We start from the raw sequence: 27,995 nt of genomic DNA, 5'->3' as shown, positions 1-27,995 counted from the left end.
ACCTTCCTGGACGTCTTGGGTGGCAGCAGCACCTCCGCTCCATCTTCTGGCACCTTCCCAGAGGGCGTTATTTATAGTCTGCCTTTCACACTGAGAATCAAGGTGGATCACACAGTGTAAGTCAATAGAAACAACAGCTGAGGCTTTCAATAAACAATACAATAGGACCTTGTGTTACCAGAACTGCTATTTTATGGGGAAATTAGCACGCAGTCTGGCTTAAATTAGTGCGGATCTTAACCAATGTATACCAGAGTCCGTACTTCCGGTTTACTCTTGTAATAAAGAGGCAAGAACTAATCGATATAAAACGTGTTTACTAGAAATGTTGCGTATGCCTACAATAGCACATACGAACGAGGAACAGACAAGAGCTAGGAAATAAAGAGTAGAAAAATAGAGCCGTTTGCATTAGCAGGATGCCCACTTGAGATCGAAGAAGTGGGGTGATATGTTACCTGATCACGGCGAGAAGCAGAGAAGCAGCTTGTCACTAGTCTGATCAAAACTCTTGGCTATCTTCAAAATTCTTTGACCACCACCTTAGTTCGCCTTTAATAAGGGTTTTTGAGGCCATCTAACAACAACAACAACAACATTTGATTTATATACTGCCCTTCAGGACAACTTAATGCCCACTTAGAGCGGTTTACAAAGTATGTCATTATTATCCCCACAACAAAACACCCTGTGAGGTGGGTGGGGCTGAGAGAGCTCCAGAAAGCCATGACTAGCCCAAGGTCACCCAGCTGGCTTCAAGCAGAGGAGTGAAGAATCAAACCCACCTCTCTAGATTAGAGTCCCGCGCTCTTAACCATTACACCAAAATGGCTCCTCCTCCAGAGCCTCAACAGTGGGCTTCCTTGTTCCCTTCTCTCTCCTTGCATTCTCCACCACGGGCTTTCCTTTAAGGTGCTTCCCAGATCCTCACTGGGGGATCTGGGATCCCCAGGCCTTGGAAAAAAATTTAGGTAAATTTTGGAGAAAGGGAGAACCCTCTAGTCTGATCCCTAGCTCTGGGCATGAAACCCAAAGCTAGGGAATCCCCAACGAGAGGCCTCAAGATCTCTAAAGATCTCACCACCCTCTTAGGAAACCAGTTCTATTGCTGAACTGCTCTCAACTTGTAGGAAGTATCTCCTAATGGTCAACTGAAACCAACCACCCTCTAATTTAAGCCCAGTAAATCTAGTGTTGCTCTCCAGAGTAGCAGAGGACAGATCCTGTCCTCTTCTACATGACATCCCCTCCAGAGTTTGAAGACTATGGTCATGTCTAGGACCAGGCACATTAATAGAGTGTAAGTCTTATCAACAGCTATTGGCTAGGGTAGCTAATCGGCTTACCAGCCTCCAGGTGATAGCTGGAGATCTCCTGGAATTACAACTGATCTCCAGGCAACAGAGATCAGTTCCCCTGGAGAAAATGGCTGCTTTGAAGGGTGGACTCTATGGAATTATACCCCACTGAGGCCCCTCCCCAAACCCCACCCTCTTCAGGCTCCGTCCCCCAAATCTCCAGGAATTTCCCAACCTGGGCCTGGCAACCCTAGTAGCTAAACAGAACCTCTATGTACTGAGGTGGTATCTCTCTGAATACCAGTTGGAGTGGTTGGAGGGGGAAGCCAAAAGGAAGGTGTAAGCAGGCTCACTGGCCCTCAGGGACTGTACATCAGGGTAGTATGTGGCAGGCTTGGGGAGCAGTGGTGGCCCCATTCCAAATCTCCCAGACATGGCAGCTCAGGTTCAAGATTTTATTCCAGTGCTCCGACAAATTACAACAGAGGGCCCCAACCCTTTTGAGCCTGTGGGCACTAATGGAAGTGGCTCACCACAAAATGGCTGCTGAAGGAGTCCTAGACAAATACTAAAATGGCTGCCGTAGGAGTTGAAGCCAAATGAAATACCTCCCTCCCTACTTTGCAGCCATGGGAAACCCTTTCATTTGAATGAGGGGAGTCAGTAATAAGCTCTATTTTTACAATGACTTCACCTATTTTCTGAAAAGCTTGGTAGACATCAAGGGTAGTATTAGCAGGCATCGTGGCACTCATGGGTACCATACTGAGGAACTTCAACAATAAGGTCGCCCTCCTCCAGAGACTCAACAGTGGGCTTCCTTGCTCCCTTGCCATTGGGCTTCCAATGGCATTTTAGATTAAATTTCTCTTGCAAAACTCTGTCTCCTCCCACCACTCCCATCACACACTTTCTACAGATTCTGTAGCCCAGCCAGCCAGGTGGTAATCAATTTTGCAAACTGCTGTACAACCATCTGGATGCAACTTTTTACCATAAATGATGTTAAGAGGATACCTTGATTGGAGGAAGTCAGCTGCTCATATGAGGCCAGATTATGACTGGATCCGTCTTCAAGGCACAGACAGGTCGATTAAGATGCTGTTTCATCTTAGAAGTCCAGCTTCCATAGTTTCACTCCATCAGGATTTAAGCCCCTTCTTACAGGTGCACAAGGTGTGCCAATGCAGCAAGGGAAATATCTGACCAGGGAGAGCAAAACTTCTTTTGCAATTTGTGCATTTTTAAAGGTTGCAAGCGCAAGCAGTCCCTGCTGCTTACCTTGACCACTTTTTCCACCAGTATATTGACAAAGTTGAGGCTTAAGACATTTTATATAGCCAGGGAAAATATGAAAACTTGCAATTTATTCCTGTGGCTCACCATTTAGGGCAAGATGTTTGGTGGGAAGGCCACTCTGTTCACACAACACTGCGAAATAGCACATTGGGACAATTAAGCAATAGGTACAATAGTAAACCTGTTGCATGCAAATGAAATAAAGACTTCCCACTTTCATGTCACTGCATTGGGTTGCATTCGTTCTGTGTTGTGCTCATTCAGACCATAACATAAGCACATATCAAGTAACTCAGGTTACTGAGTTACTGATCTAAGGTTTATACCCAGAAAGAAAATCCTTCATATCTGTGGTTCCCAGCTCATGAAGGGCTTTAAAGTAAATATCCAGCACCTTGAATTGAACCCCAAACCAACTTGGTGACCAGTCCATTCTTTTTTGGCATTGGAATTATGAGATCCTTTACTTCAGTTTGGTTATGATGGATCTGAGATACATGATCATCTGGCTTCTCAAACATCCCCTAAGAGAGGAAACCCACAGAAGTAAATGTTATGCAGAGGTGCGTGGTTTGCTTATTTATTTACATCATTGATAGCCTGGCTTTCTCACTTGGACTCAAGACATTACACAGTGTAAGGCAATATGATCAATGGCTAGGACGTTCAATAAACAATACAATTGAGTAAAGATTGCAGGAATTTGAAAACGAGAAATCCAGTGCAGAGTTGAAAACAACGTTGAGACAAAACAAATTAATATTAAATGATGCAAAACTATGCATCACTATGACTTGTAGGGGTGTTAGAGGGGGGGAAAGGGTAAGCACTTCCCATCCTCAGACTTCCAGCCAGGAATGCATGTCAGTGAGGCAGAGGGTCGTGCTGGAGGGCTGGGGTGGGACCCTTTGTCTTACTGGCATGCAGTCCCAGAAGGAAGAATGAGATTGGGAAGCGCTTGCCCCTTTCCCCCTCCAACCCCCTGCAAGGTGGAATGCTGGAGTCTCTCTTCGTTGCTCGTTACTGCCTCTGGATATTTGTACCTTACACCTAGGGACCTCCTCTTGTGGATGAGCAGCTGCCCAGGGTTAGAGCTGCTCCCAAGGGCTTTGTAATAGTGCCGGACACGGTTTGGTGCGTGCTCCTTAACTTTATTACTACAAAAGCACAACTCTATGATAAGACAGGTACAAGACTAAGGTATAGTCTAAGGAAAATTAAGAAACTTAGAAAATTGACTAGTGAAGAGGAATGTTTAGTGTCTGAGCATCAGCTCCAGCATGGACTCTGATGGGTGAGTGCAGTCATGTGACACGTGTGTGCTGCCATGAGTGTAGCTTTCAGAGCTTCAGAAGCTGTTTGGCACTACCTTGTCTGGTTGTTGTTTCCAGCACAAGGCCCTCAAAGGGACAGCCAGGGTACTATACTGGGGCAGGAACTTCTGATAGCTGCCCAGCAGCCTGCTGTCCAGCCGGATCAACAAGCAAGTTGATGCATAGCTCCCAAGTGGAAGATGAAACTTTACCATTCTACTGGCTCAACGGGTGTACATAGTGGAAATTAGTTAGGAGAGAGCAGGAAAGAGGCCTTTGTGCTTCTGCTAGAGAGGCTGTTCTTCCTAGAAAGTCCCATTAATGCTTGTAGTGCTTAAGAGTTAGGCTGATTTAACTCTTTAGGGGTGCTTCCATAGCTCAGCAGAAGAGCATCTGCTTTGCATACAGAAGGTTCCAGGTTCAATCCCGAGCATCTCGAGTTAAAAGAATTAGGTACCAGGTGATGTGAAAAGACCTTGATCTGGGACCCTGGGGTGCTGCTTCTGGTCTTAGACAATACTGACCTGGATTAGGTTTGCCAGGTGCCCGCTCACAGCAGGAAAACACGTGGCAATTAAAGCCTCTGCCTGCTAATCCTCGGGAGATCAGAGGGAGGAGGCAGGATGGCAAAATGGGGGGCACATCTCTGAGCAATGATGTCCTTTCTGGCATAGGCCAGAAGTGATGGTGTCAAACTGGAATCTAGGGAACCCAGCTTCAAATCTCACCTTGGCCACTGAAAGTTACTGGCTGACCTTGAGACAGGCACACATTCTCAGCCTCACAGGTTGGTTGAGAGGAGAAAATGGAGGAGGGGAGATAATGTAAGCCGTTTGGGGACCCTGGTTAAAAATAAAAACTTTGGGATGCAGTTTGAGGGAAAGGATCATTGTTCTTGCCGTTGCTTCATCGGGTATAGTTACTTCTCTTTTGGCAGGTGACAGAACAACTCATTCAGTAATGAAACTATTGTTAAATACAGTGAGTGGAGAAAGGTGGGCAGAGCCCATAATTCTGTTCATTTGTATTTATTTATTTATTTATTTACGCTATTTAGTCTCCCTTTCTCACTGAGACTCAAGTCGAATTACGCAGTGTCATTAGTCAATTAGTCAATTTCAAGGCATTTCAATCCACATGTAATAAGGTATATACATGAAATTTGGAAAGATGTAAAACCTGCAGAAATCCAATATAAAGTGGAAAAAATGGCTGAAACAATACATATGTAATTCTGATCGCCATATTAAGCAACATAGGATCTAGCCCTTAGGATCATACTTACAGAAATAATAATACAGTCTATAGTTACTCCCTATCCCTTTACTGATGTATCTCTTTGAGAAACTTCCATAGCTCTGCTCACGAGTCACAACCTCAGTTTGATCCTGGTGGAAGCCAGGTTAAGATGACCAGCTCAAGGTTGACTCAGCCTTCCATGCTTCCGAGGTCAGTAAAATGAGTACCCGGTTTCCTGGGGGTAAAGTGTAGATGACTGGGGAAGGCAATGGCAAACCACACCGTAATAAAAAGTCTATCAAGAAAACGTTGTGATGTGATGTCCCCCTATGGGTCAATAATGACTCGGTGCTTGTACCTTTTACCTCCTATCTGAGCAGAAAACCCTCTTGAATAATTCATAGTTTGTGGAAAGCCAGAAGAGTGGGAACTTTTCTTACCTTCTCTGGTAGGCCATTCCATAAAGTGGGGGCCACCTCAGAGGATGCACGTATATAGGCAGCTGTTGATTTTGCCTATGTACCAAGTGGCCCCATTCAGATGAGTGAAGCTGCCTTGGTGGAACACAGGGAGAGAGGCAGTTCCATAGATATGCTGGACCAAGGCCATGGAGAGCTTTGAATGTGAAAGCCAATTCCTTGAATTGAGCCCAGTTACTGATAGGTAGCAAACGGAGTGATTGCAGAATGGGGGTAATAGTCATGCTCCTCTCAAATCCTGATAATAGAGTTCAGTCCCAAATGAAGTCTCCAAGTTAACTTAGAGGGGAGTCCTATGTGGAGTGCATTACAGTAGTCAAGTCTTGATGTTCCCATGGTGTACAAAGCAGGGACTCCCAAACTCATACTCTAGGCGCTGAACATTGCCACCTCAGACCCCTAGGCAGTAGGAAGGTCCCTCTTCTGTTTATTTCTGAGACTTTTCAGTCTCAAGGTTCATTTTTGAGGTTGTACCAAACTGCATGTAGTGACTTCAGACACAGGCTGAAATAAAATACCTTTTAGTTTACTGAATAAAAGTTACAGAGAGTGTTTGCTGAGCATAAAGCACTCTTAGACAATCGGCAAGAGAAAACAAATGCCACTTTCTGTTGCTAGCTAACAGCTATCTGAAAACCCTTAAAAGCTTGCTACCTTAAGCTTCTCTGATATAGCTTCTTTGCTGATAGGTTCTCACCATTAGGCGTGGTATAGGAGTCCATTTCCATTCCATGCAAGTCTAGGCATCTTGATGATAAGAGGTAAAGGACCTAAAGTTTTTCCTTCTTCCCTTACTTACTCATTTTTTCTTTGGAATAAAGAATTAATTATTCCCCCCCCCCCAATTTCCACTGAGCATTATTCAATTTTCAATATTCAATATAAACACTTAAATCCCTCCTTTACCACAACTCAATTTGTCAGCAATATTTAACATAAATAATTACCAATTCATAAATTGTCCAGCAGATGGCAATATTCCATTCAGTTCAGCTCCAGTACTATCCAAAAATGAAATTTTTCCTGCGTCACAACTTGTAGTCCAGTAAGGGAAAAGTTAGAGTTCAATAAAAGTCCAAAAGAAAACGAGAAAAAACAGAAAAACTTCCTAGATCCTACCAGTCTATTAGTAAATCAGCTGCCGGCCACTCCTCCGCGTCCCCCCTCACCAGCTCAAGCTAAATCTACTATGCTGACTGTACAAGAAACAGGGGCAGAGATGCAAAAGGAGCTGAGAGACCTGTTTCAGATGGGGATGGATAAAATTAATACCACATTATACCAGGTGGTGGAGCAAATGAAAAATCTAAATACAGAGATAATAGATCTTAAAGGGAAAATGGATGATTTTCAGGTACAATTGACAGAAAATAAACGTATGGCTCAAGATATGGCAAACCAAATCCATACAATAGATGCAAAAGGTGAAGAAACTCATCGGAGAACAGAAGAAGTGGCTGCTAAACAGGATATTGTTTGGAATTCGCGAATGGAACTGGAGATGGAACAAGTGGCCTTTATTATTTGATGCCAGGATGTAATAGAGGATAAAGATGAAGATTTGAGGACTGAATTTGCTGAAGCTCTAGAGGAATTTTTGGAAGAAGATCCAGGGGAGATGATTAAAGAGATTGATTTAATATATAGAGCTAACTCACTATATGCAAAAAAAATAAGGAACCAAGAGAGGCGCACATTAAATTTACACGATGGGTAATCAGCGATCGTATTCTGAAAATGTTGAGGGATAAACCACTGAAAATTCAAGACAGAGAGATAAGGGTCTTAAAGGAAACTCCCTGGAAAGTGAGACAGGTGGAAGGAATATGCACCACTAATAACTCAATTAAAGGAGGACTTAATTCCTTTTCGATGGCTAATTCCAGAAGGAGTTAATTTTCATTATGAAGGGGAAAGATTCAAGATCGATTCTATACACAAAATGGAGAATTTTATGGAAAAATATGGGAAGAGGCCAAAACAAATGGACAGTAAGAAAAAGAGAGTCAGGAAAGAAGAAGGCACAGAGAAAGACGAAGGAACCTCGACACAGGACTACTCAATTTATTTTTTTCAAATTTGTATTCCGCCCTCCCCACAAGCGGGCTCAGGGCGGATAACAACATATTAAAAATATAATTAAAAATTCATATTCATTTAAAACAACACATTTAAAACAAGATGGTGGACAGCCTTCACAGGGAGGGTTTTATACATCCCTTTTTTCCAGGCTGGCGGAGGCCCAGCCTCAGCCATATGCCTGACGGAACAACTCTGTCTTGCAGGCCCGGCAAAAAGATAGCAAGTCCTGCTGGGCCCTGATTTCAGCAGACAGAGCGTTCCACCAGGTGGGAGCCAGGACCGAAAAGGCCCTCGCTCTAGTCGAGGCTAGGCGGGCCTCCTTGGGGTCAGGGACCACCAACAGCTGTTTGTCCCCTGATTGGAGTGTCCTCTGGAGAATATATGGGAAGAGACGGTCCTGTAGATATGCTGGTCCCAGTCCGCACAGGGCCTTATTGGTCAATACTAGAACCTTGAATCTGATCTGGTACTCCACTGGCAACCAATGCAGCTCGCATAAGAATGGTGTTATATGCGCCTTATTTGGCACTCTCGTAATAACACGTGCCGCTGCATTTTGTACCAGGTGTAATCTCTGGGTCAGGATCAAAGGCAGCCCCGCATAGAGCGAGTTACAGTAATCTAGCCTAGAGATGACCGTTGCTTGGATCACTGTAGTTAAGTCATGGGTTGACAAGTAAGGGACAAGTTGCCTGGTCTGCTGCAGATGGAAAAAAGAGGACCTGACAACCGCTGTGACCTGTGCTTCCATTTTCAGGGAGGCATCTAAGATCACCCCCAGGCTCTTAACCCTTGGAACTGGCACTAATGGTGCCCCATCAAAGGCTGGGAGCTGGAGTCCCGAACCTAATCCCCCGTGGCTCAAGTACAGGACTTCCGTCTTCGTTGGGTTCAATTTCAACTGACTCTCCTTCAACCAACCAGTCACGGCTGCAAAAGCATGTTCCAGGACATCTGGGGCTGAGCCGGGCCATCCGTCCATCATCAGATACTACTGGGTGCCATCTGCATATTGATGACACCCAAGTCCGAAACGTCGCACCAACTGGGCAAGGGGGCGCATATAGATGGTAAACAATAAAGAGGAGAGTATTGCTCCCCTTTAACAACAGCAACAGAAGGACCCTCAAGGATCAAAATCCAAAGTCAGGAACTGAAACAGATGAGAATAACCAGAAGGAATAAGGAAGATATTAATAAAGGGAAAATATAATGGAGAGGAAACCAATAAAAATCTTCTCAATGAACATTAACGGATTAAATTAATCAGAAAAAAGGGAAAAACATTTAGGCAATTAAAAATTGTGAATGCAGGTATTACTCGTCTGCAAGAAACTCATATTAGAAAGAAAGATTGGCACTATTTACAATGTAAAAAACTTAGAGATACCTTTGCCTCTGCAGACCTGATTAAAAAAAGAGGGATAGTAGCATTTGGTTATTTGGTTATGCGGTGGCTGCCAACATGACCCACCTTACTTCTGTCTGGAAAGTAGCCTCTGGGAGGCCTGGCAGGCAGGCACATGGGGGTGCCACCAGCAAGAGGCCAACCCCCTGCCCCCTAGAGGGGATGCAGCCCACCACCATCTCCCCAAGCTTGCCAGGCCTGGCCGCCGCTGATGTAACCCACCTTACTTCTATCTGGAAAGTAGCCCTGGGGAGGCCTGGCAGGTGGGCACATGGGGGGGGGGCTGCCAGCGAGCGGCCAACCCTCCCCCAGAGGGGAGGTGGCTTGCCACCGCCTCCACAAGCCCGCCAGGCCTGGCAGCCACCGACATGACCCACTTTACTTCCATCCATCCGGAAAGAAGCCTCTGGAAGGTCTGGCGGGCAGGCACATAGGGGGTGCTGCCGGCGAGTGGCCACACACCCCGCCCCCTACAGGGGAGGTGGCCTGCCACCACCTCCCCGAGCCCGCCATGCCTGGCAGCCGCCGACATAACTCACCTTACTTCCATCCGGAAAGTAGCCCCTGGGAGGCCTGGCAGGCGAGCACATGGGAGGTGCTGCCAGTGAGCGGCGACCCCCCCCCCCAGAGGGAAGGCAGCCCACCTTCGATTCCACAGCTTGTACATGGGGCCAAAGTCATCTGGTGGCTCCAATTGTATTGAATGGGAGTTTCCTGGGGGCATAGGATTGAGGAACATAAAACTCCAAGATCCGTATTGCAATCTTGACCAAACTTGGGTGATGGATGGAGGAGAACCTGCTGAACACTCCTTGTGAATATGGACTCTCTAAGTCCCAAGGGGGCTGTTCTGGTCCCCATGAACAATGAATTCTGAACATGTTCGTTAACGGGTCATGTTCGTTACTGTTCGTTTGTTTGTGTTCGTCGACGGCAATGAACAACAAACAGCATGTGTGCTTTTTTCCCCCATTCATGCCCATGTCTAGTCCTGAAGGGTGGTATATAAACTGAATGTTATTGTTCTTACTGTTGTTATTAACTGCATATTGATTGCATCCAATTACATAGCTATGAGTGAGTTCTCCAAAAGGCTTTACATAGAGATTGAAGAAGATGGGGGACAAGATTATGCCCTGAGGAATTCCACAAGATTATTCCTACTCTGCAGATAGCTGATCTCCAACAGCAATCCTTTAATTACATTACATCAGAAACAATTTAAAGCAGTTCAAGGTACATCCCTTGACACCGGCATCTGCCTTAACAAGTTGGCATAGTCTACTGCAACAAAGAAGCATGGCATCTGTCTATATTTTTTTTAAAGAATTTTTTATTGGGTGAGTAAAGATTAATATTACAGATTTTCAATTGAAACCCTCATTTCCATATTCTCTCCCCCTTCCCCCCCTCTTAATCTAAGACTTCCAAGTTTTCCAATCCACTGTCTAAACCTACTACTTATATCTCCTTTTCTATTCTTAACTGTCTTAATACGCTACTGAAATAGATAATATATATTGAATTAAGCAAAACCTAACATCAAACTATCAATTACATTATATTTCTAACTTATCTCCCCTCTTCTTCTGTAAAGATCAGTATCTCTTCCTTTCTGTAAGCTTAATAGTTATATAACAACCATAATTCTCCCTTTACGTCCCACTTCTTTTCCAAATACTGTTTTAACTTCTCCCAGTCATTAAAAAATTCTTCTGGATTCTGTTCTCTCAACTTTCTCGTCATTTTGTCAATTTCTGCCATGTACAGCAATTTTTGTATCCAATTTTCAATAGATGGTACTTCTTGCATCTTCCATTTCTGAGCATATAAAATTCTTGCTACTGTTGTCATAAAATAATAAAGTTCTTTGTCGCCTGGGAATCTCTTCTAATTTCAAATTTAACAACAGCAGTTCTGGGTTCTTATTTATTGGGATTTGTAAAATTTCAGTCATAGCTTCTGTAATATCTCCCCAGAACTGCTTTGCTACCTCACAGGTCCACCACATATGATATAATGAACCTTCATGGTTTTTACATTTCCAACACTTGTCTGACATTTTGTTGTTCCCATATCCTATTTTCTTCGGCGTTAAGTACCATCTATATATCATCTTATAGACATTTTCTTTGATATTGGTACAAGTCGATATCTTCAATGTATTTTTCCACAAGTGTTCCCATGCCTCCATTGTTATGTCTCTATTGCAATTTATAGCCCATTTCACCATCTGGGCTTTAACAGTTTCGTCTTCTGTATACCATTTTAACAAAATCTTGTAAACTTTAGAAATCATTTTCTTGCCTTCTTGTAGTATACTTTCTTCCAATTCAGAATTTTTCCATTTAAATCCCGATTTTAAACGATCCATGTCATATAGGCCTTTAATCTGTCTGTATTGAAACCATCCATAGTGGGAGGATAGTTCGTTTCCTGTTTTAAGCTTAATCACATTTTGCTCCATTTTCAACACCTCCTTATATGGCAAACATTCCTCTCTGTTGTTAATTGTTCTCGGGTCAATAACTTCCAATGGCACCACCCACGTCAGGATACCATCTAAATATTTTTTATATTTTTGCTAGACCGTGTATAGGCTTCGTCTAATGTAATGATGCAGAAACATAGAGTCCGCTTTGATTTTATCATACCATAAGTACGCATGCCAACCAAAGAGTTTCTTGTATCCTTCAAGTGTTAAGAGTTTAGGATTTTCTAACAGCATTCATTCCCCGAGCCACATCAAACATATTGCTTCATGGTATAGTCTTATATTTGGTAATTGTAGTCCCCCTCTTTCTTTGGCATCACATAGAACTTTCATCTTCACTCGGGGCCAATTCACTCCCTGCCAATACAAAGTCCAATATCTTCCTTTGCCACTTGTCAGATTGTTTATTGTCTCTTATTATTGGTATTGTTTGCAGTAAAAATATAATCCGTGGTAATACATTCATTTTAATTACTTCTGTTCTTCCCAGCCACGAGAGATTCAACTTATTCCATTTGATTAAGTCTCTGTCTATTTGTTGCCATAGCTTTTCATAATTGTTCTTGAATAAATCAATATTTTTAGCAGTAAGTGGCATCTGTCTATATTTAGACGGAGATCATCAACTAAAGATACCAGAGGTTTCTCTGTCCCATAACCTGGCCTGTATTAACCCTAACATCTGCAACACCCCTCCATAACATGTGTTAACAGCGTAGGTCAAAACACTCCCATTTTATAATAAACTGTCTTCCAACTATTTTAGGTGGGAATTGAACAAACCATTTCAGAAGGTATAAAATATATGCCGGATTTAGCATAAAAACTTTAGATGCTAAGATCTGCCCTGTTGATGTCTTTTTAGTGTGATGCATGGTTGCTCCCTTGCATGGACTCCATGACACCTGGCAAGATAGAACTTATGGCCGAAGCTGTTGACACAGAGGCAGCATTTCTTATTTAATAAATGTAGTGAAGCATTTTACACCCATGCTTGCACATGGTTTAAGTCAGTTTACAAAACAATTTTAACAATTCCAAATTAAAACCAATATAAAATCGCTCCCTCTCCCACCCTTGAAAGTTGCCTGACTTTCACCCCCTCAAAAACCCTGGCAGAGGCCCTTCTAGGTTTTCTCTCCTCTCCTCTCTGAAATTTTTGACATGTGACAAGATGATTTTTTAAATGAGCAGGTTCGTTGATGGGAAGTAAGGTGGCCACTCTGAGCAAATCTCTTTCCACACTTGACACATTTATATGGTTTCTCCCCTGTGTGAATTCGTTGATGGACACTAAGGTAGGAGCTCCGAGCATATGTCTTTCCACACTCCACACATTTATATGGCTTTTCCCCTGTGTGGATTCGTTGATGGAGACTAAGGTACGAGCTCCAAGCATACCTTTTTCCACACTCCACACATTTATATGGTCTCTCCCCTGTGTGGATTCGTTGATGGAAAGTTAGTATGGTGTTGTTAGCAAAATTCTTTCCACATTCAAAACATTTATATGGCTTTTCTCCTGTGTGGATTCGTCGATGGACAGTAAGTTCTGCATTCCGAGCAAAGCTCTTTCCACACACTATGCATTTATATGGCTTCTCCCCTGTGTGGATTCGTTGATGGACAGTAAGTTCTGCATTCTGAGCAAAGCTCTTTCCACACTGCGTGCATTTATATGGTTTCTCTCCTGTGTGGGTTCGTCGATGGTAATTAAGGTGGGATCTCTGAGCAAAGCTTTTTCCACACTCCACACAGTTATATGGTTTCTCCCCAGTGTGAATTCGTTGATGGACATTAAGGTGTGAATTCCTAGTAAAGCTTTTTCCACACTGCATGCATTTATATGGTTTCTCCCCTGTGTGGATTCGTCGATGGAGAGTAAGTTCTGCATTCCGAGCAAAGCTTTTTCCACACTGCATGCATTTATATGGTTTCTCCCCTGTGTGGATTCCTCGATGGTAATTAAGGTGGCATCTCTGAGCAAAGCTTTTTCCACACTCCACACAGTTATATGGTTTCTCCTCTATGTGGATTCGTTGATGGACATTAAGTTGTGAATTCCTAGTAAAGCTCTTTCCACACTTCATGCATGTATATGCTTTCTCCACTGTGTGGATTCGTCGATGGATAGTAAGGCAGGAGCTCTGAGCAAAGCACTTCCCACAGTCCACACATTTGTATAATTTCTCCCCTGTGTAGATTTGTTGATGGGCAGTGAGGTCTCTGTTCTGAGAAAAGCTCTTCCCACACTCTACATATTTACATGATTTCTCTGTGATGTGCATTTGTTGATGGGAAATAAGGTGGGAGCTTTCATCAAAGCTCATTCCACATTCCACACATTTATATGGTTTCTCCCCTGTGTGGATTCGACGATGGCGAGTAAGTTCTGTATTCCGAGCAAAGCTTTTTCCACACTGCGTGCATTTATATGGTTTCTCCCCTGTGTGGATTCCTCGATGGTAATTAAGGTGGCATTTCTGAGCAAAGCTTTTTCCACACTCTACACAGCTATATGGTTTCTCCCCTGTGTGGATTCGTCGATGGAGAGTAAGGCCTGCATTCCAAGCAAAGGTCTTTCCACACTCCATGCATTTATGTGGTTTCTCCCCTGTGTGGATTCGTTGATGTGCAGTAAGGTTTTGATTCCGAGAAAAGTCCTTTCCACACTTGAAGCATTCATATTTTTTCTCCCCTGTGGGAATTCGTTGAAGGGATGATTGATGTCCTCTCTTCTGTTTTGTCTCATTACTTCTCTTCTGATGTTTCCCTTCCAATGGGAGTTGTTGTGGTTCGCCCTGAGGCTTTTGCTGGGTTCCATCAGCCTCTGGAATAAAGATGAGACTGTTAAGACCTTAAAACAAAAGTAGAATCATGGGGAAAACGCTATTAACAACTATTGATAACAAGAGAAGAGGAATCACTTGTAGAAAAGACATACACTGCGTCCGGGGTCTGAGCCCCAGCCCCCAGACTTGACAAGAGGGAACAGCAGGTCAACCGGGCTGACGGGCAAACAGAGGGGGCAGCCAGCAGGTCAACTGGTCAGCCAGCTGACAGCAGGTCAACCGGTCAGCCAGCAGACAGTAGGTCAACCGGTCTGACTGGCAAGCAGAGGAGGCAGCTGGGGGACAGCAGGTCATCCCCTCCCACGGGCAAATGGAGCCAGAACCTGCCTGCGCCAGGGGCAAGGGGCAAAACCCCAGGGCCTCAGGAGGCAGGGGGAGACAGAGAGAGGCCAGCGAGTCACACTCCCCTGGGGAAGGAAAGGGGACTAAGCAAGGCAGAAGGGGGCAAGGGCAGAGGGATTGGAGGCCCAGCAGTCACCCACCCAAAGACCTTACCTGAGGAGGAGAAGCAGCAGCAGCCCCAACAACCCAAAGCCACACTCCAGCTAGAAAATAGTAGCCTGGCCCAGGAGTTGCCAAAAGCCAAGCCACTCCAGGTGGGGCTATTGGAGGCACTCTGCAGGAAGCCCTGGGCAACCAACCAAGGAGCCACAGCTGGACCCACCTTCAGCCATCAGCTCAGCCAGGGAGGCCAGGCTGCTAGCCAGGGGACGGCAGCTGGACAGGCCTTCAGCAATCAGCCAAGGCAGGGAGGCTGGGCAGCCAGGGAACAAGGCACAGCTGGTGCTGGTCAGTGGGGCCAGATCAGCTACCCCAGCTGCAACTGCTTGGTGCAGCCCAAGACCAGGCTGGAAGAGGGGTGGGACAGTAGAAGGAAGCCCTATAAAAGCTGGCTGGGAAGAGCCCTGTGGTGGTGGATGTGAGTAAGGAGTGATAATGTGGAGTGAGAGTGGTGCAATGCAAGAGTGGAGATTTGGAGGAGAGTTCTGGAAGGAGGGGATGAAGAAGGACACGGGGCAAGCAGGCCAGGTTGAGCAGGCCAGCGAGTGGACTGAGAGGGAGTCTGGGTGAGGTATACCGCCCCTCCTTCCACAGAGCAGGGTCCTGCAGCATCCCTGGCCCCCCTATGATGTCAGGAGCAGACCGCCCAGTGCCACGGCCAGCGGCAGCGGGGGCAAGCCCTGACACACTGTCAGGTACTAAGATTTGAGTATTGAGTGTTCATGATAGAAAAATTGAAAATGGAAAAATATGGGTAAAAGGGCTCCAGAGGGTCATTAACTACAATCTTATGCACAAAGAAGGAATTTTACAATTAATTCCCCCTACTCCCGCAAAAAAACTGCAGGGTCCCTGACGAGTTGGGACTGAATGGAAATTCTTTCCTGACCCCAAAATAGCTATCAGTATTACCCTGGGAACATTAGAAAGGGCTACAGGAGCAGAGCGCTGGCTCATTTCTTCCAGCTCTCCCTCTCTGGATCTCCTAAGTTCATTATGAGTCATAGAATCAGCATTGGTGACAGATGGCCACTGAGCCTCTACTGAAAAACTTCCAAAGAAGAAGAGCCCACGCCCTCACAAGGAAGCCTGTTCCACTGAGGAACTGCTCTGTCAGGAACATCTTCCTACTGAGTGACACTGAGAGATCTCTGTCTTTTGGTGCTACACCTCTGAAGATGCCAGCCACAGCTGCTGGCGAAACGTCAGGAACTACAATGCCAAGACCACGGCAATACAGCCTGGAAAACCCCCAACAACCATCATCTTCCTACTGTTTAGCTAACAACTGTTTTGCTTTAATTTAACCAGTTGTTTCTGGTCTGACCCTCTGGGGCAACAGGAAGTTATTCTATGTGACAGCTATCATATCACCTCACAGTCGCCTCCTCTCCAGGCTAAACATACCCATTCCTTCAAACAGTCCACACAAGACTTGGTCTCCAGACCCTTTACCATTTTTGTTGCCCTACTTTGGACACAGTCCAGTTTGTCAACATCCTTCTTAAACTGCGGTGCCCAAAACTGAACACAGTTCTCCAAGTGAGGTCTCAGCAGAGCAAAGTGGTACCATCATGTCACAAGATCTGGACATTTCTGTTCATGCAGCCTCAAATAGCTTTTGACTTTTTAGCTGCTGCATCACACTGCTGAGTCATGGTCAGTGTACGATCTACTAGGTCTTCTTCGCATGAACTACTGCCAAGAAAAGTCTCACTCATCCTATAATTATGCCTTTGATTTTTCCTACTTAAATAAATTTATATTTGTGAGTTGGAAATCATTTTTTTACTTTTACCCCAGTTATCCAGACTGTCACGATCTTCCTGAATCTTGATTCCACACACACACACATACATAAACCGCCCTGAGCCTGCTGATGCTGGGAGGGCAGAATATAAATTGAATTAAATAAATAAATAAATTAATATTTGCATTCCATCCCAATTTAGTCTCAGCTGCAACTTGAATGACCACCTCCTCTATTGCTTCATCCAAGACATTTATAATGATTTTAAAGGACACAGGGCCCAGGACAGATCCCTGAGGCTATCCCACTTACAAATTCTTTTTTACATTTATAGATCCGATTTCGTGTTCAAGACGTTGTTTATCCTGCCATTCCTTGAGAGAGCTCACAATAATATTTTCCTCCAGCATACCTCCTTTCTAAAAGGATGTGCTCTTTGGATTTTAATAGCAGCTTGACACGCGGAATTTGAGGAGGCAAAACTCTCTGTGACAGTGACCAAAACCTCACCTGCTCAAATCCCGGTTTTCATGCTATGCTCTTCCCCATTTCCTGCATAGGTTGAACTTGCCAAAGCCCTACACTAGAGTCAGTAGAATGAATACAGTGGAATGACCCCCAATTCCTCCCTTTGCCCCCCTCCCCACACTGGCATCCTTCTCATGCTCAACGGAAGACTAAAAGGTCCTTGAAGCAAGGAAGTGCCTTTTTAATTTTGAAAAATGCGCCATGGGGGTGCTATATAAATCCAAATAATATTATGTTTGTTATTTAAAATGCTGGCTTCCTTGGTTGCACTAAAAGGCCCATTAGAAGACCCTGTTGGCATCCCATGTAGTGTTCCTCTTAGTTTACAAACCAATATTTTAGCTTACAAATGAATAGTTGGGTAGTACACTAGATATGCAGAAGTCCCTCATTTGCCTGCATGTGGAGCCACCCCATTCATCTATTCAGAATCTCCATCTGAAGGGCCCTACGAGAGTCCTTCTTAAATGGAGCAATTTCTGCCTTCAGCAGCTGGGAAGAAAGGGAAAGGGGACCCTTACCCAGAGAGGCCACATTCTGAAAATTCTCCTCCATGACTTCCTTGTGAAGGCTTCTTTTTTCCGCATCCAGTAGAGCCCACTCCTCCTCAGTGAAATAAACAGACACCTCCTCAAAGGTCACTGGACCCTGAAAAGAGAAAAAAAAATAAACTCCTGTATCCTCTCAGATACTTTAACAAATCTTCCCCTTATGAAGACAAGCTGAAATGGCTATTAGAAGCTTCTTTGCAGCATTCAAACTTCCAGCAGACCTTTCCATTTTCCTTCTAGTGAATGGACAGATAGGAGCGAAGGCAAGGGGAGCAAATTCTTCTCCCTGGCCTAGGGAGGGGTGGGTAGTGCACGGAGGCACCCAGGACCATGAATTGCAGTTCCACACTTACCTGCTCTGGCCACAGAGAAGTTGCATTCTCTCTGCTGCAAAGATTTGGCAAATATTTTATTGTTGGTTTCAAGGCCCCCCCTAGAAGCATCAAAAGATAATTGGAAGACATTGAAATGTTTTCAGGTATTTAGCATTTCAGTTCTTTGTGTGGGGAAAATAGATTCTCCTGAATTAAGCTCACAACTCCCCTTGCATGCTTATATAGGATAATTATTTGATTCCAGACATTTACAAAACCCTCTCTTGCTATTGTTATCAAAGACAAATACAAGCCTGTTTCTCCAACAGTATAGAATTCACAGAAATGCGAGGAACAGGCTGTTCGAACCCCACTGATAGAATCAGCTACTGTAGCCAAGGCTCTCTTTGCAAGTGTGCAAGACACATATAAGCACATAAGCACGTATAAGATCCCCACACTATCTTCCGAATTTTTTACAGTAACTTACATTAATCGTCATGTTTTTTGCATTTGGAGGCAGCTTTCTTCTCAATGCCCTGACTGCTGACACAAAGGTGAGGTGAAGTGGACCAGGAATGCTTTTGTTGTATTTTCTTTATATGCAACCACAAAACTACTGGCTTTTTTAACCAAGTAATTGCCAGTGTAGTTAACCATGTAACCCCTACACAAATCTATTATAACTGTAGATAGGGTATGGCCTAAACCACTATTCTTGCAACTAACTTGCACGGATTTTAAATCAATTCTAGGTTTTGGCTTCCCCAAATGGATATTTCTAAAGTGAGAAGCTCAGGTGAGCATCTTTCCCACAACTCGACTGAGGTCACGGGAATAAAAGCAGCCCACCTAAACTCAAAGAGCCCCTCGAGTGGGTAGGACAGCCCTTCTGATCTTACCTAGAAAAGCTGCTCCAAGGCAACAGTTGATGCTTTCCTGCACCTGAAAGAGAAGCAGGGATCCCACAAAGGGGAAACTATTGAGAAAAAGAACAGTTTTACGATGGGGGCGGGGTCTGAAAAAGTTGGCGCCATCTGTATGGATTTTAAGGGTATCCCTGATCCTATGTCCCACATACTACCTAGAGGAATCCCTCTTACCTGCTGTTCTTGATTCTTGTCGGCATTGCTCAGGAGGAACCCTTCTGCCAGGGCCACTGCCTGGGAACTGCTCTCCGGTGCACATTCCCTGACCCAGCTCTCCATCTCCGGGGGCAGGATGGCCAGGAACTGCTCCAGGATCACCAGGTCCAGGATCTCCTTCTTGCTGTGCCTTTCTGGCTTCAGCCACTGGAGGCAAAGGCGGTGGAGTTCGCTGCAGACCTTTCGGGGCCCTTCAGCCTCCCAATAACGGAAGTGCCGGAATTGCTGGTGCTGCACATCTGAAGGGGGAAAATCCTCTCCCAGGCTCTTCCGCAAGGTTCCTTCCCAAACTTCCCTTCCGCTCCCATCCTCTGTGGCATCAGGGCCTTTTCTTGGTTCTGGACTGGCTGAGTTCACCTCTCCCCTCATCCTCCCTTCCTCTCCAAGCAGCCTTCACCTGCACACGTGGATCTCCTTCCTCCTCTGCCAGATACTTTTTTCAAGGCAGCTGCTGGATCTATGATCTCCTGCAAAGAGTAGGCTGGTCTGTTTCACACACAACTGCGCATGTGCACACACACATGTGCGTATGTCAGTAAAGAGATGCCCCCTGACTCATGATAGCTCTTGGAGCACCCTGAATCAAGGGTGTTTGAAAATAAAAAGCCGGATGGAGCAAGTGCAGAGGAGCTTCCACCCAAGACTCCACTCTGCTTAATTCCTAAACTATAAAGACACCTTCATTTTTTATTAGCCAAAGAAGAGTATATCGGACAAGGAGTGGGGTGGATATTTACAAAATGATTGTTCCAGTTTTTAGTATATGCGCTGCTGAAGGGAGCACACAAAATGGTTGTGAAATTAGAGTCAACCGGGAGCAGAACGGAGCGACTGAGGGTCCCAGAGGTGCTGGATCTCTCGAATCATGCTACAGACAACCAGAGAATATTTCACCAGCAGCTTTGAGTTCTGCAGGGAAGCTGCCACAGCCACGGAGAAGCCAGAGGTAAGAAATCTGAAACCTTACAGGGCTCCAGCCCACAGATTTCTTTCATATCTTTCGACTAACTGCACAGACAAGAACTCCAAATATGATTACAAGTTGGAAGAGCTTTATATGCCAAGTAAAAATGAGATTTTTGAACGGTTCCTTTTAAAGTAAGTTGTTGATCTATGAATAATATCTTGATAGGGTGCTTTCAGTTTAGAAAGCCTTCTTTGTTGTCCTTCAAGGATCTATGTTTTTATACTCAGACTGGGACTGTTATGCTGGAATTTCAATTAATAATTGTTAATCTTTTATGTTTTCATTACAATGTAGCACATCGTAATGAAAACATAAAAGATGCCTCTGTCAGGTTCTTTGGAGAGGAAGCATAAAAATTCTCTAAATAAACAAATACCTTTGGCATACAAGGAAGCAAAAGCAAGAAGAGACTTTTCAGAGTTTGGTGGCTCAATTGAGAAACCCAAGTCTAATACGCAACTTTCAGGACTTAAGAAAGGATAATTAAGAACGGATCAGATTGTCTGAGGTGTGCGTGATTTTAAAAAAAGGTAAGTTTTAAAAGGACAGGCGAATTTCTAGAAGCCAAAGATCTTGCATTAGCAAAGGAAATCAAAGTGCGCCAGGCTACAGAAGTCACCTGCAAGACTGCAGATTTGTTTCCCGGGAAAAGGCGTGCTGGGTCTGTAGGCAGCGTTCCGCCTTCAGTACGCTATAGACGAATGAAGAGGGGAACCCTTCAAAAATGCAGGTTTACTATTCCAGAACAGCAAGAAAAATCAGGAAAGTCACGTGGGAATATGATTGCACTATAGCAGTGCCAGGCTTATGGAAAAAATGATGGGACTGCTTCTCTATCATTGCCCCACCATAGCAGCTTTGCTCCTCCAAGCAGGGCCTTCTGCAGGTGCCATCCTGAAAATCAGCAAAACCCACTATTACTCAAATTGTTATACATCTGAAGATTACTCAAGATTACTCAAAGGCATACGATTACTCAAAGGCATCCCCCGCCCCCTTGCTGGCACAGACTAAATGCATCACAGCTTTAAAAAAAAGGATCTAAGGGGCAGATACTCATAGACCCTGAGGATTTTTACATAGGGTCCCCGAAAACTCATCATTTTATCACTCAACAAGTCCATGGCCCTGTGAGTTTGGGGGACCCCACGGAAAAATCCCTAGGATCTGTAAGGATCTGTGTTTTGGAATTACATGGCTGCCCTCTTTTTTATAAAATGGAGTGCTTCTTGATAACACATCTCCTTGTTGTGTCACAATTTACCAGGGCTGGGCGGGGGGGGGGGGGGGAGACTTCTTTATTGCTTACATGACATGGCCAGAATGTATCTTCTCCTGTTGCCTACAAATGATGAGCACATGAATAAAACTGAATTATTCAGGAGGGCTTTTTACTCAGGGAATAGAGCTGGACAGTAAGGGAATGGTTCACAGATGTGTTGGTAAAGGGATGGGGACTGTAGTTTATACCACTGTGTAATGCCTTTTGCTGTAATAATGTTCCTATTAGATAGCTGCTACACATTGTTAATACGTCATATCCCTTTACTTATGTTTTGCTTCAGCATTATTTCAGCTCTCTGCCAGATTTCAACTTCTTCAAATTTCTATTGCATTGTTTATTGAATGTCCCAGCAATCGATCATGTTCGCTTACACAGCTTAATCTGCCTTGAGTCTCATGGGAAAAGGCAGAATATAAATTATGTACATCAAATGAAATAAAATAAAGAAGGGCCAAAAGAAAGGCTATTTTGCTAGAGGTTGCAGGCAAGAGCCCAACGCAGAGAAAAAACAGCAGGAGAAGCATCCCTTCTTGCAAGAAGGACTCGGGTACACCGCCAGGGAAGAGGAGCAGCCAGAAAGCCCCGGAGATCAATGGAGCCCTCTGGCTACTATTGCCAAAAGCAGGGAGGCATTTTGCAAAGGAAATATTTGTCCATTGCTTACCTCTTTTAAAAAAGTCCTCCAGGGCTGCCTCTCCTCCCCTTTTCCACTCAACACAGGAAGCGACTGAGGCAAGTCAGGTGACTTGCTTTCTCATGGCCTCTCTAGGAACCGAGACTCCTTCCCTTTAACTCTTAGCTTGACTCTCCAGACAGCACAAAGGACCCACTTGTGCATCCGTCCTGCCCGAGGATGTATTTATTTTTACACTGAAACAAAATAAAGAGGCAATCGTTAGAATCGCTCGAACTTCTGTACCATTTTGCAAAAGAAAACCTGATCCCGTTTCTGCCCCTGGATGGAAATCCAGGAATATTTGGGGGGGGGGGGAATTCCCTTCCCCACTTGACAGGCTGACCCCAGCCTCCCATGCATACATAAGGGGAAGTCTTGGAAGTGGGGAGAGGGCGTCCTTGTCATTCTCTCTCTCTCTAATCTCTCTCTCTCTCTATCTATGGTCCGCCTTTCTCACTCAGACTCAAGGCAGATTACACAGTATGAGATTAGTACAGTCAGCATCAAGTAGATTCTCCCCCCTGGTCTGTACCAGCTTTTACATAGTCCCCATGCATTAAACAAATAGTGATACTGCAAAAATCAGTTGGATGTGTTAAAGACTCTGGAGAACAAGATTTTAGAATTTTTTTAAAGAGAATATCATGATTTTCCCAGCCAAAATGTTATACAAACAGCATGGAAAAGGCCAGAATGGGCTCTAAATTAATGCTAGTACCACAAAGAACAGTGGGAAGCATTAAAGACACTGCAGAACAATATTTTAGAAATGAAAACACTGGAATATCACTAGTTTATTATCCTTTTTCCTGCCTAAAAGGTCTTGGAATACCATGAAATGGGCCTTAAACAAACACTAGTAGGTTTGCCAGGTCCCCTGGCCTGAAATTTGGGGGGGGGGGTGCTCCCATAGTCCTTACCTTGCCCCTGCCAGTCCCACCATGCACTCCCACTCCACCCCAACCCTGGGCAGGGCGGCCATGGCCCAAGGTAAGTGGATGCATGGCCAGAGGCGCTGCCCAAGAGCTCCCTGCCGTGGGGACTTTGCACACCAGGCAGGAGACGGGACACAAGGTGGTGGGGCAAGAGTGCACAGGGGGAAATGTACAAGATCTGGGGAATACTTTGCACTCACTCAGGGGAGGAGAGCGAACTTCAGAATGTCCGATCCAGATCTATCACTCAAGTTGCTTTGCATGGTAGCTGACTCCAAGGCGGGCCAAGGGTGCACTGACAGGTAAGAAAGAGGAGAGGAATTGGCTCACCCAGCTTGCTGATTCTCACCCCCCCCCCAGCGGGCTAACCACCCCAGTGGTTGAGGCTGGCCTAGGGAGGAGTGGGTGGAGCACGGTCACCCAGGTTCAATGAATTGCAGTTCCACACTTACCTGCTCTGGCCACAGAGAAGTTGCATTCTCCCTGCTGCAAAGATCTGGCAAATATTTTATCATTGGCTTTAAGGCCTTCCCTGGAAGGATCAAAAGATAAATGGAAGACAGTGAAAAGTTTTCAGATATTTATCATTTTAGTTCTTTGTGTGGGGAAAACAGATTCTCCTGAATCATGCTCAAAACTACCCTTGCATCGTTATATAGGATAATCATTTGATTCGAGACATTTACAAAACCCTCTCTTGCTATCATTATCAAAGACAAATACAAGTGAAGGACTACATGATTAAATGGGCTAAACATTTTGGATATAATATCCATATGGACCAATGGGAGAAAATGTGGAAATATGGTCAAATTTTACACCATGTTCTAATTTGAAAGAGAATTTCTACAAGATGATGTATAGGTGGTGCATGACCCCACAAAAATTAGCTAAGATGTTTAATGGGGTGTCAAATAAATGTTGGAATTGTCAAAAAAATGAAGTTTCCTTCTACCATATGTGGTGGACCTGCCCTGTTGCTAAAAACTATTGGAAGCAAATATACCTAACAATGCAAAAAATATTAAAGAGTAACTTACAATTAAAGCCAGAGATGTGCCTATTGAGTTTAGTGGATATTTCAATAGAAAATGAATTTGGAATTTTGATTAGATACATAACAACAGCTGCAAGAATAACTTATGCACAATATTGGAAATCAAATAAACTTCCAACAGTAGATGAGCGGTTAGTGAAGATGTTGGAGATTGTGGAAATGGCAAAATTAACGGAATTGCTGAGGGATAAAACAACAGCTAGTTTTGAGAAGATCTGGAAACCTTTCATGGACTTTCTGTAAATGAGAAGTCAGAGCTAATGATCTGTGGATTTGAAAATTAGAGTTAGAAGGTTGGCAACAAATTAGAGGCTGAAATATGGGGGATAAAAATGCAGATATTTTCGCAGGAAAGTCGAAGTTATATGTTAAGATATGGGAATTACGGAAGAGTTATTGATTAAGTAACGAACTTAAAGAAATTCTGTAAAATGTCCAAATGGTATGTCTCCCTCTATGTTTCCATTCATCTGTTTTTGTTTCTTTTTGTGAACTTTTGTTAGTCGTTTGTTGTAATAAAATAAACTTTAAAAAATCACAGGCCTGTTTCTCCAATAGTATAGAATTCACAGAAATGCAAGAAACAGGCCTTTCAAAACCCACTGATAGAATCGCAGCTACTCTAGCCAAGCCTCTCTTTGCAAGTGTGCAAGACAGGCACATAAGGAAAAACAGAGGCTTGCAATTGGTGAAATACCTCTGCCTACTGCCTATGTTGTGAGGGCAGCTGAGTAGGGGCTGCTCCCTGGGTAGCGGCCTGCATGCCAGGAAGCTGTTGCAGCTGTTGCCTCCCCAACTCAGAACGGCCTGTTGCAATGCCTCTGACCACTCTGGACCAACACCTGCCCCTCCAAGTTGGGCAGCCCCCGAGAGGGCATGCTCTCTGCCAGGCAGCTGGCTACACGAGTGTTGCCATACAACACAGGGTCATGTCTCAGGGTGCGTGACAGGGAGGCATCCCTGGGTGTCCCGATGGTGCACAACCCACCGGGTTCACCCCTTGTGCAAGGGGGTTCCTGAGCTCAATCTCAAGCAATAGCATGAGACCCTCAGAAGGTTAAAACCATCTTTATTGGGGTGGGAGCAGGGGTTGAGAGATGGTCATGGGGTGGAGTCCTCGGCCACGGCTCCCTGAGGGGCATCTTCTGCTGGATACTAGCAGAGCTTCTGCGTCAGAGCTTCCGTATGCCAGAGGATGGTATAGAGCTATTGTGGGCATCAAAGACGTCCTGGAAAGTCAGCTCCACTGGCAGCCGCTACTGCTTTCCTGGGGTGTGATGCCCAGTGGGGATGAGGTGGGGACGAGGCAGGAAATCCTGGGCCTAGGGTGTGGTCGGCCACCTCCTAGGGGCAGTGTCAGCTGGGTGAGGATTGGGAGGCCTCCCGGACCTCTGCCACAATGCCCTGGAAGGACCCAGTCCCCAGGAAGTGGAGGGAAAGCAGCATCTTCTGCAGCAGTGGGATTGCCCTGGGTACCGAGTCTTGGCCCTGTAGCAGCGGGCCGAGCTCCTCGCACAGGGTCTGGATGGCCGCCCTGTCCAAGTGGAAGCAATCCAGGCAGGTGCTCTCCGAGAAGGGGAGCGAGTCCTAGGCAGAGGACTGATGTTAGGAAGTGCTTGCCCTTTCCCCCTCCAAGAACCCTGCAAGGGAGAATGCTGGAGTCTCTGTCACCACCTCTGGATATTTGCAGCCCATACTTAGGGGCCTCCCCTTGTGGATGAGCAGCTGCCCAGGATTACAGCCGCTCCCAAGAACTGCATCATAGTGTTAGGCAGGGTTCGGAGGGTGCAGGAAGGCAACGCCCCTTAACTTTATTACTACGAAACTGCTCTGGGATTTCCACTTCAAGAAACGTTAGTTATTTGGTTGGTTATTCTCATGTTTACTACCTTTTTTAGACAGAATCGTTTTAATGGGATTTCTTAGGCATAAGGATTGACTGTACTATTGTGCGTGCATATGCTTGCTCGTGTTATTGCATCTACCTTCATGTTCCTTTGCTCTGTAAATATTTTTATTCGTTCCAGTGAAATTCTGTTCTATTCGCTTTGATCCAGTTCAATTCTGTGTTCTTGGCATTTAGCTGTGGGCATCTTCCCCCAGATCTGGGATAGCGATGTAAAGAGCCAGTGTGGCATAGTGGTTAGAGTGTTGGACTTAAGATCTGCCATAGACCCATTGGGTGACTTTGAGCCAGCCACACACACTCAGCCTAACCCCACAAGGAGAGCGGACTTATGGATGTTACCTTGGGTCCCCACTAGGGAAAAAGATTGGGGGTACATGAAGTAGGTTAAGTTAGTAAGTAAATGGGGCTGTAATGATTCTGGTATACTTTGATCCCAGTGTTGCCAGTCAGCTACTTGCACTCGCTCAGGGGGGCATTTCTGAGGCCACAGTCCAGACACATGTACCCATCTGAGTCCCAGAGTGCTGGCTGACTCTGAGCCAGTCACATCCTCTCAACAGACCTACCACATGGGGTTGTTGTTATAAACTGGAGGAGAGGAGAACAAAAGAATGAGAGCTCTTGCCATTGCTTCATCCGGTAGAGTTGTTGCTCTTTTGGCAGGAGACAGAATTGCTCACTCAGTTATCAGACTATTGTTAAATACAGTGAGTGGAGAAAGGCGGGCAGAGCTCGCAATTCTATTCATTTGTATTTATTTATTTATTTATTTACTTTATTTATAACTCTCCCTTTCTCACTGAGACTCCAGGTGAATTACGCAGTGTGAGTCCTTACGGTCAATTTCAAGGCATTTCAGTTCATATGTAATAAGGTATATACATGAAATTTGGAAAGATGTAAAACCTGCAGAAATCCAATGTAAAGTTGAGAAACTGTTGAAACAATGCATATGTAATTCTAAGATAGACATATTAAACAACATAGGATCTAGCCATTAAGATCATACTTACAGAAATAATAATACAGTCTATAGTTACTCCCTATGCCTTTACTGATGTATCTCTGAGAAACTTCCATAGCTCTGCTCCCGACCTGAGTTCGATCCTGGCGGAAGCCGGGTTAAAATAGCCGGCTCAAGGTTGCCTCAGCCTTCCATGCTTCCCAGGTCGGTAAAATGAGAAAACCTTATGCTCCTCTGACATAGCCTCTTTGCTGACAGGTTCTCAGGACAAGGCTTGGTAAAGGAGTCCATTTCCATGCCATGTAAGTCAAGGCATCTTGATGATAAGAGATAAAGGAATAATACCTAGAGAAGGGGCCAGTGTGTAGCAGGCAGCCATCTTTTCAGGCCTGGTGACGTCACGCTATCAGCTAACAGCCAGCTAAGAGCCAATCAGGGCTTGCTATTTCCTCTCTTAATTGGCATTGCTAGCCATAAATTAGGGGAGTGAAGATAGACACAGTGAGAGCCAGTGTCAAGGCTGATTCTCTTGAGAACAGGCAGGGGCCTGCAGGTATTGGAAAATAACAAGCCAGCACATTTTTTCCCAGGTAGGCCAGAGCCAGGTCTGCAACAACTTACAGCTGAACCACAGCTCAGGCATCTCAACCAAGGGCCAATAGGCCTGTTCCACACACATGGCATGGACTCAGGTGGGCAGACTGGCTTTGTCAAGGTAGGGGGTCATCTTTCAGACTACACTGAGTTTGTGGCAAGAATTTTTTTGCATCTGCCTTAACTTGCTTTTCTAGCACTAGTGCTGGATCCTTAAGTGAGTCTGCATGGGTCAGACAAACTCTATTGAAAGAGGAGAGTACAATGTCTTTCAAGGTCTCTGGCTTCCCTATGAGCATCACTTCTGTCTTGTCCGGGTTCACTTTCAATTTTTTTGCTTTCAAACATTTAACCA

General features: G+C 44.8%; 2 protein-coding genes across 2 annotated transcripts in view; both read right to left on the bottom strand.

Moving 5' to 3' along the window:
- Window positions 1-10,458: 10,458 nt before the first annotated feature.
- Window positions 10,459-27,995, bottom strand: part of LOC129324298 (zinc finger protein 665-like) — a 34,469-nt gene continuing 16,932 nt past the window's right edge. Inside the window, exon 7 of the mRNA XM_054971467.1 lies at window positions 10,459-14,310. Coding sequence (XP_054827442.1) covers window positions 12,740-14,310 — 1,571 coding nt within the window. The 3' untranslated portion in view covers window positions 10,459-12,739. The remainder of the gene's footprint in view (window positions 14,311-27,995) is intronic.
- LOC129324291 (zinc finger and SCAN domain-containing protein 32-like) lies at window positions 17,955-20,447 on the bottom strand. The gene is made up of 3 exons (XM_054971461.1): window positions 19,212-20,447; window positions 19,011-19,053; window positions 17,955-18,227 (listed from the first exon to the last, which is right to left on the bottom strand). Exons 1-3 carry the CDS (start codon window positions 19,620-19,622, stop codon window positions 18,031-18,033), a joined length of 651 nt encoding a protein of 216 aa, XP_054827436.1. The 5' UTR covers window positions 19,623-20,447; the 3' UTR covers window positions 17,955-18,030.

This window comes from Eublepharis macularius, chromosome 2 (assembly GCF_028583425.1).
Source record: "Eublepharis macularius isolate TG4126 chromosome 2, MPM_Emac_v1.0, whole genome shotgun sequence".
In the NCBI taxonomy this organism is placed as follows: domain Eukaryota; kingdom Metazoa; phylum Chordata; class Lepidosauria; order Squamata; family Eublepharidae; genus Eublepharis; species Eublepharis macularius.
This window is presented reverse-complemented; position numbering and strand designations above follow the sequence as displayed.

Coding starts and splice junctions, on each gene's coding strand:
- LOC129324291 (XM_054971461.1), bottom strand. CDS start 19,622: ATGAGGGGAGAGGTGAACTCAGCCAGTCCAGAACCAAGAAAAGGCCCT. Junction 19,054..19,211: donor ACAAGAATCAAGAACAGCAG/GTAAGAGGGATT, acceptor CTTCTCTTTCAG/GTGCAGGAAAGCATCAACTG. Junction 18,228..19,010: donor CCTTGGAGCAGCTTTTCTAG/GTAAGATCAGAA, acceptor TGATGCTTCTAG/GGGGGGCCTTGAAACCAACA.